This window comes from Populus nigra, chromosome 15, assembly GCF_951802175.1.
Source record: "Populus nigra chromosome 15, ddPopNigr1.1, whole genome shotgun sequence".
Taxonomy (NCBI): Eukaryota; Viridiplantae; Streptophyta; class Magnoliopsida; order Malpighiales; family Salicaceae; genus Populus; species Populus nigra.
In genome coordinates, this window is record NC_084866.1 from 13,852,054 (window position 1) to 13,861,493 (window position 9,440).

The 9,440-nt window shown below is 34.2% G+C and overlaps 1 protein-coding gene across 1 annotated transcript; it reads right to left on the reverse strand.

Moving 5' to 3' along the window:
• Positions 1-1,483: 1,483 nt before the first annotated feature.
• LOC133674009 (beta-amyrin 28-monooxygenase-like) lies at positions 1,484-6,105 on the reverse strand. Its single transcript, XM_062094971.1, has 4 exons — positions 5,157-6,105; positions 4,728-4,915; positions 4,058-4,350; positions 1,484-1,667 (listed from the first exon to the last, which is right to left on the reverse strand). The coding sequence occupies exons 1-4, from the start codon at positions 6,103-6,105 to the stop codon at positions 1,484-1,486; spliced, it is 1,614 nt and encodes a 537-aa protein (XP_061950955.1).
• Between the last annotated feature and the right edge of the window lie 3,335 nt (positions 6,106-9,440).

Genomic DNA, 9,440 nt, shown 5'->3' on the forward strand with positions numbered 1-9,440 from the left:
TCGTAGGGTCTAAATGGCATTATAAATTATCAGTTCACTTTGACTTCTATGTAATAGTAAATTAGAGTTGGGGATAATTGGGAATTTTGATATATAAAAAAATATATTTAAAAAGGAAAATGAAGTGGCATGTGCTTGAGATGGAGGAAGTTCACACCCATCAGGAAATTCTTATGGGCTCCTTCGATTGTTAAATATTATTTTTTATGACGGTGTTTGAAGCGGCGTATCAAGAGCTTTTTATTGGTGGCTCGCGTAATGATAGAGAGGATAGACGGCATGGTTTTGGTGTATTTTTTCCTCCTCCTCAGACAATGCCTGTATAGCCTCAGGGGTGGAGACGGGGTGGCAAGCAGGGCTGGTGCTCTGTAAGAAAATTATTTTTCCAGTTTTTCGTAAAATAATCTATATGATTTTAGCTAAAATAATAATACAACTAAAATCTTGTTCCTTTTAATTTTATAATCTATATAGCCTTTGATTTTCCTCCACCCATGTGATATTCATCTCATCCATATCATTTAAAACTTTTATTTTATGTTGTGGTAAGACAAATCAAAATGACTAAGATGTCTGATAACTGTATATTCACTACGTCAGATATGATGTCAACTACTACTATCGTGTCAAATGAGCTCAGCAATATGATGTGTAAAGGAATGGAAATTGAAATATAACTATATTTGGTTGTCGGGACCTTAGATTCGAGACAAATTGTTTTTATTCGAAATGACAGACAAGCTTTGATGGGGATTCGTAAACAGGTCCTCAAAGTCAACCAAACTAGTTTACCCCGTCTGCCCTCTCTATGTGAATCATCAAAGTCATTGTTGTCTGTTGATTCAACGAAGATGCAATTCTTTTGATGGGGATTTGCTGGAGGCGGACTTCAGATAAGTCAAATCCAACCCCTGTTGATCCCCCTCCTCCCTCAGCTCCTAACTCCGTAGGGCATCATGATGGTTAGTTTCCAACCATTAGTTTAACTCAATCCTGTTATTTATTCTTGTTTTGGTTTGTTTATTATTATGAATCAGGCCACGATATCAGCCTTGTCGACATGATCGCTAGTTTCCTCTAGTTTGTAATTAGAACAGGATGCAGATGAAGCACATCAATAAAGTTTCTGTACAGTCAATTAATCAAGAAATTCTTCTCAACTCCGGCACTGAATAGTCCATTAGTCATTCCGGAGCCAAGAAATAAATATGCCCTTTTATTCTCATTCTTGTTTGGTTCTACTGTGTATTGCCGTGGTGTATTAATTATATGCCAAAAGTTTTCATTGAATCTATTATTATTAACATGGACATAAAGCATTATAAATTAGAACAATATAATAATAATTCAACAATTTATATAAAGAGTTGCAAGATAAAAAAAAGAAAGAAAAAAAGAGTTGTTTTCTTTGCTAAGATGTATTTGGTATTAAAGGGTTGGTTATGGGGAAAATAGTAATCACAAGTTTTATTGGGGCAGCGGGTCATGGAGAGTGGGCACCTAGTGCTGGCATTGCACACACAAGGACAATTGGTGCTTCAGCTACTTGTCCATTGCACAACCGAGAGCCACATGGCACGTAAGCAGCCCTACCTCTGCGCGAGGCAAACTCAAGCGCCACTTGACGCTTGGGCAAATCCACTGCATTAGGCAGACCTTGGCGCCACCTGACATGTAAGTCTAGGCAAAAGGCTTGATTAGCTATGACACTCCCATTATCATACGGCGCTCGAATCTGAATAATGGGTGTTATAAATATATTTTGTTTTTTTATAATTTAAAGTGTTTACATGAAAAATATTATTATTTATATTGTAATTATCCTTAAAATTCTTAATATAATTATTTATGTTATAAATATAATTATTTTTATTATAATTAATATTATTAATAAAATAATTAATAAATTTAAAAAAATATTATTAATAATATTTTAAAAAAATATTATTTGTGTTATAATTATTTTTATTTTTATTTTTATTATGATTAAAAGTATTAATATTAAAAATAGTGTTATTATTATTATTTTTATTATGATTAAGAGTATTAATATTAAAAATAGTATTATTTATGTTATATTTATTTTATTTTTATTATGATTAAAGTATTAAAATTAAAAATAGTATTTTTTATTATGATTAGAAGTATTAATATTTTAAAAAATATTATTTATGTTATAATTATTTTTATTTTTATTTTTATTATAATTAAAAGACTAGGTGCAATCAATTGGATCTGGAAATTAGGCTTGGACATGTCGACGCCTACACCCACATCCAAATTGGATTTGGACATGTTCACGTCCAACCCTCAAGTGGTATGTGGATGTGTCCTCACCCAAATTTAAGGTGGGCGTGGACGTATCCATGCTCAACTTATAATTGGAGCACGCAACCAAGCCTACACTTGAGTTAAGGCTGGACACGTTAATGCCGAACCCCAAGATCTGCGTGGAGACGTCAACGTCCAAACTCAAGTTAGTTAAGATCAATTTTTGGTCAATTATATAAACTCCTAGCTCCTAGCCCCTAGCGCCTAGCACAATCCTCTCTCTTTTTTGTCCGTTATAGCAGCCCCTTCTGCCACCAGCTTTAATATCCAGTTACTTAATTGCAACCACCCTTGACCTTCACCATGCAGCAGCCATGTTTGACATGGCAGTCATCAACCATTTTTTTACCACCGCAGGATGCTCTTGCTCCACCCATCTCGTATTCATCTGTTTTATATCATTTAAAATAAAAAATCCATTCAAACAATAAAAAAACTAATTTAAAATTAAATTAAATTAAAAAATAACAAACAATAGAACAAAGGCAGTGGTAACCGTGCTCTGAGTCCAGTCCAGAGCTGCTGGTGCTGGTGGTAGGGCCTTTTCTGCTCAATTAAAGCTGACGACTAGCTAATTTACTTAGATATTTTTATCATCCTCCTAGTTGGGTAGGTATTACTGTGGATTGCGCGGTGTAATTCCTTAACGTGTAAGTTCAACTCATATTAATGGCCTTCGTGTACGAGTTCAACTCTTTACCCGCCTCCCATTTTTTTCCCTTCTAGAAAAGCGAAGAGAAAAACGAAGGGAAAGAAATGGGCCCCGTCGCTAACAGCGAAGCAAGCAAGCAAGCATCAAGGAGCTCCCAGCCCACTTTAGTTGAATGCCAACTGTGTGGGTGAGTGTGAGATTTATTATAATTAATATTTTTTTAATACATACACATATGTCGATATTAACATAAAGCACATGTGTGTGTATTATTTTATAGTTTAATGATTTGATATAAAAACACACACTTTAAATTTATATATTAGTTAATTTATTTTTTATTTATATTATCAAAATTATCTAGATTCATCGGCTCCGGTCATGTCAGACAGGAGTCTCGGATTTTTACTCCTCCTCTGAGAATGCTTGTGTAGCCTAGAAAAAAGGATTATTTATTTATTTATTTATTTCTACCGTGTGCTTCCTATTTTCTTTTTATCATTTTTTATCTCAACACGGTGGATATCTCTGAAGATCCTCCAGCACTTTTGGTGGGAGCCCCAAAAATATCCTTCATTTTTCTTCACCTCAGTAATTGTTTCTATAGTCTGATGACTTTTATTGTAAAGTTGAGATTAATAATTAATAATATTCATTATTTATTTTTATCTTCCGATACCAAATTTTTATTAAGATCCCCCAAAATGTATGGTGGGATTCCTAGAATTATTTTTCATCTCAGAAATTATTTTAGGAAATCATCTTGAAATTAAGCTTTTAAAACTCTGTTGTGGAATGATTTTCATTGTAAAATTATTTATGAATGTCAAAATTACTGATTAACAATATGTTAAACATTAAATTTGAAATGCAGCAATATAAAGAAAGATCAACAAGGGAATAACAGGAATTAAATAAATAAACACAAGGAAATCAAACTAGATGATATGATACAAAAAGAGAAAATAAAAGTGATGGATCGATGAAATAAATATCTGCTGGACAAGAGTGAATTAAAAATAAAAAATAATGATTAATGACAAAAAATTTGTTTTTCCCTTAGAGCTCTAAGGCCTGTGAGGCAAGAGGCGAATGGGAACTCCATTTTCAGGTATTGGCATCGGATTAAACATTATCTTCTCTTCTGCAACAAATTTAACAAACTCGAACCTTTTCACCAGATTGTGCATGAAAATAAGCATTTCTACGCGAGCAAACTCTAGTCCAGGGCACATCATGGGTCCTCCACCAAATGGAACAAATGTGTAAGGATCTGGTCGGGTCCTCTTAAATCTGGAAGGATCGAATTTTTCGGGTTCTGGGAAGTAATCTGGATTTCTATGCGTTGTGTTTGGATTCCAATACACCTGCATGCATGCCCACAAAGAAAAATTGTGATGAATGATTATGACTGTTGAATGTCGGCTTCATCAGCATAATTGTCAGCGTAATAATGAGCCTCTGACTTTGACAGTCAAATTATGATGTTGCTAGATCCTTGGACCAATCAATAACCACTAATTATAGTAGATAGTCTTACTGCATCAACTATCAACATTATCTTTTAAAAAACTAACGACTCAATCTCAATTTCATATGTGATTTATTTATTTATTTATTATACCTTTTTGGGATTTAGGTAAGCTATCATTTGTAAATTCATTTTGTAGTAGTAACTTGGAAAACGATAAGCAAAAAGAAAAGGAACGAGAACACACAAACAATATTTAGAAAAAAAACTTGCCTTCCAGCCCTTCGGAATTGAGAAACCATTGAAATCGAAGTCATGGATGGCTTCTCTAACATTAGGAAAGGTTGGACAAAGTCTCAACACTTCACGAATTACATTCCAAGAATATGTCATATTTTGAATGTCATTCCAATTTAGCAAATCATCGCCAGGAGCTTTGGTTTCAGATATCTTCATTTGCTCTATTGACAAGAGAGAGGAAAAAACAGTCAAACAATATTTTGCTCACCATTACACATCAATCAATGAAAGCCCATCAATATTTAATCAAAGAGACTCTATTGTGAGGGGGAAAATCATCTTATTTTAAAAAATTAAATTGTTAGATGATCAAATAAGATCTCAACATAGAATATTAAGCTATTAAGAGAAACTTGATGGATGATTTGTAAGGAAGAGCATGGAGTTATGAACAACACGTACCTTTGTAAACTGCATTATAAATAAGAGGTAACTCAGCAAGATACTTGACAATGAATGCACAAGCTGCACTGGTACTCTCATGGGCACTGGCTAATAGTGCAAGAATTGTGTCAGCAATGTCTAGCTCACTCATAAATGCTCCCTTCTCATCGCATGCCAACATGTGTGACAATATATCTTGCTTGGGTGATGCCTTTCCCTGTGCTAGATCTTTTTTTCTTTGCTTAATAATCGCAAAAAGCTCTGTTCTAATAATGTTTGAGGCCTTGATGGCACGGTTGAGTGGAGTTCCTGGTAAATCAATTGGGATAGAAAAAATACCGGAAACTACAAGGTTAAATGGGCTAGCAAGTTTTGCAATGTGGTCGGGGTCTTCAATACTAAGAAACAAGCTACAAGCTAACCCAAATGTAAAGCTCTTTGCCAGAGGGAAGACAACCACCACTTTTTTATTTTCCCATTCTGATGCAAAGTGTCTTCCGGCAGCCTTATCGAAGATGCCAACGTATCTCTTCAAGGCATCAGGTCTCAACAATTCAGGGAGCAAAGTGCGCAGTCGATCAACTTGTTCAATGAGTGGCCTCTGAACTGAAGAGGGAAATATTTTGCACACAAAGTCAGGATACCAAGCTTTAAGAACCTTGTTCTTATTGGAGAACAAGAACCTGTTACCTGCAGCACCACACAAGACTGCTGCAGGCTGACAAAAAAGATTTGTTTTGAATACTTCTGATGCATACTTAGCTTTACGATCAAGGAAAAACTTTTGAGGATGGCCTTTGCATCCTGTCAACAAGAGCTCAAGGGTCTCCCCAATATAAGGGAGGCCTGAACTGCCAGGAGGAAGGTTAGGGTGTTTGAATTTTGATCTATGTTTGTAAACGATAATGGAAATGAAGAAGGTGATGAAGAAGACAGCTAAGAGGAGGTTAAGGAAAAAGTTTTGCATTGTTTACAATAACCTTTTCTTGTGCGTGTGTGCAGAGGATATTTGCGGTGTATAAAGTATTGAATAGATAAGAGAATGGCGCTGAACTTAAAAAATAGAAGTAAGACTGGTAGGTTAGAAGTTATGACGATGATTGTTTTAACTGCATTGAAATAATAAATTTTTTTTAAAAAAATATTTTTAATATTATATTAAAATAATCTAAAATTACTAAATAATATCAATTTAAAATAAAATAAAAATTTTAATTTTTTTTTAAAAATGTTTTTTAAACACCAAAATAAACAGGGATGAGAACCAGAGTTGCATTTGACGAGGCTAAACCCAGGTGACTTTCCGGGTCAACCCGAGTGACCCGCATAATCTGGGTGAAACCCGGAATATATATACACTTACCAAAACGATGCCGTTGTGTTTCGAGAAACCCCGATCTGCCCTTCCTCTTCCCCTGTTCTTATGCTTGAGTGTTTGCTTGTCTAAATGGGAGTTAAGAAGCATGAAAACACCAACAGCGGATGGTAAAGCTGAGGAAGAAGACGTGGTGGTGTCTGAGAGATCTGAAGGAAAGAAACTGAAACAGAAAAGGAGAAAGATGAGGAGGAACAAGACCAATATTCGGATCCATATCAGCCAGGGAATTCTATAGCCGCCTTCTGTGAGCAGGTCGCCAAAACCAAACATGGGTAGAAGAAGAGAATGTAGGTGTGGAAGCGGTTGTTTTAGAGAGGGAGAGGGAGAGAGAGAGAGAGAGAGAGAGAGAGAGAACCCGGTGGAGTACAAAATGATGGGAAAGGTAGGATAGGAGCTAAGCTATGGGAGATCAAGGCCCTTGACTCAAGGGCTGGAAGCTTTAGGGGAAATTTTTTTAAAAAAATGATTATTATATTTTGTTGGGCTGGCTTTAATTTGGTATTTTCAACCTGTATTTTTTTAAAATAGTTTTAAAAAAACAGCTATCATGTGATTTCAAGGGGTAGAGGCCTCGACATCTGGATGTTGACTCTGAATTCTGGCGAGTCAAAAAAGTACGCAGCAAGAAAGATCTCCACCAACTTCCATAACTGATTGAAGTGGTTCCTTTCTGACAAGAGCAAACGGCAGGGCTTTTGACCTTGAAAAAACATGCCAGGAGTACATCTGGATCATTAAACACTGGTATTCAAGCTGGGTGTGGCCGTGCACACGGCACCTAGTTGCGTATTAAATTGAAACAATCAATTCGATAATGTGAACTGAAAACAAATGAAGTACTTAAAATTAGGCTATAACGGGAAAAGCTAAGTAATCAAGCACATTTAAAACAATTAACATATATTAATTGACAACCACATTAAAATTACTTAAAAATAAAAACAAAATGTTGAATCTAAGGCGTTCAGGGCCTGCATCCAAATATTTTCGAACGATCGAGAAAGGTCTGCGAGGGAGATGTGTAGCCTGAATAAATATTTGTCAGTACTTAACATGTTTGACACAGCGGATTTGTAGGACCAAACCTACCAAGAAATCTGGCACTTGAAGACATTGTAGATTAGGATTTGTATTGAGACCTTTACCCTCTTCAATTTGTACGTAGGATAAATACAGAACTTTGAAAGCCAATGATCATTCAATTTCTTGCTTTCAAATCAAATTGCATGGCCGGTGCAGCTGATAATTAATTATAATATTCTGTCATTTCTAGCGTCTAATTTTGAAATTGACGGTGTGGAGTTCGTCACCATTTCAGATATTAATTGGTGAAATACCATTAATCTACCATGAAAAGATGTTGATTCCATGCAAAAATGTATAAAAATATAGCCTCAAGTGCATCAGAAAATCAGCTGTTATAAAATGCATTTGTTAATGGAACGCTGAGTTGATTTTTGGATAGATGGGCATGGGTTATTCATGGTGGGTTGAAGCAAGAGGGTAAGGAACCACACAAATTGTTCTCAGGCGTGTTTCAAAAGTTACAAGCAAGTCCCACACGAAAGTGTTGCTTTTTAGCACTCACGTACGTGGACATTTACAAGGCGTTTGCTCTGGTGTTATCATGAAAAATAATAAAGTCTAAATGGTTAGGTTTTTTTAGCTTTTTTAATCACTCCAGTCATCATTTCTCTGATATAAGAGTAATCAACTTTTATATCTTTAATGGAGTGAAACATCTTTAACTTTATTAGCTAAATTTATATCTTATCTTATTTATTATATCATTAGCACAATACCTAATTACTCACTCTTGAGTATACAAATTAATCTTTAAATTATTGATGATTGATGAAGATGGTGCCATAAATCGGTGATTACGCTGCTCATGTGACAAACTTTATGTAGAATGGGAGTTTACAATCTCAACAACTAAAATATTGAAGGATTAGGGTTTACAACAAAAACGACACTTATTTTTGGCGAAATATATATTTCATAATCATTCTCTAGATCCTGTTGACCAAACAAAAGCAAAGAACAATAAAAAAGAAGAAGAAGATCATGATGAACATATACAAGAAGATAGAATTGTTGGCACATATGGTTATATGGATCCTCTTTATGCTCAGACTGGTAATTTCTTGTACCTTGTATACTTGTAAATATGTAAATAATAGATTCAGGTTGAGAGGCATAATGGACTCCAGGTTGGAGGGGAAGTATGTTACTGGGCAGGCTTCAGAAATAGCAATGCTTGCTCTGAGATGAAAGAAACACTAGAGAAGATCAAAACTCGTGCTTATAACCAGAAACATCTTGCCATGGTATGTATTGTGTCCCTGCTTGGGCTTCCCTATTTGATATTTTTTTAAACGTTATATGTACGTATACGAACTTTCAAATAAAAATAATAGCCAGTGCTGTAATTTAATTCTAGATTATTCTCTAAAATTTACTTATTTTTTAAAATAAAAATAAAAAAAATAAAATAAAGGCTGGTAACATGAAAAAAACATGTCAGAAAATACATCTATAATTTTGGTTAAGATCTGATTGTACCTTATTATACCTAAAAATAAATAAACAATTCAAATTCAAGTTCAAATTAACAGATTATTAGATGAATTTGCATAAAAATTAAATCCAATGAGATAATTAAATTTTTAATAGGCTAATTTGATTTAATCATGGGTCAAATTGAACTTTAATTATGTTTAAAAATTAATTTGGGTATAATTAAAGAATTCAATTAAATGTAAGGACTTGATTATACTTTAAATGGGTCAAATTAATTTTATTTGAAGTTTAATTGGTAAAAAATTAAGTTTGGGCATCCAATTTGAACTTAATTAAAAAAATTGAAATTTTAAACGACTAAATTTATTTTTTTTTTTTAATTAATTGATTGAAATCAGAAG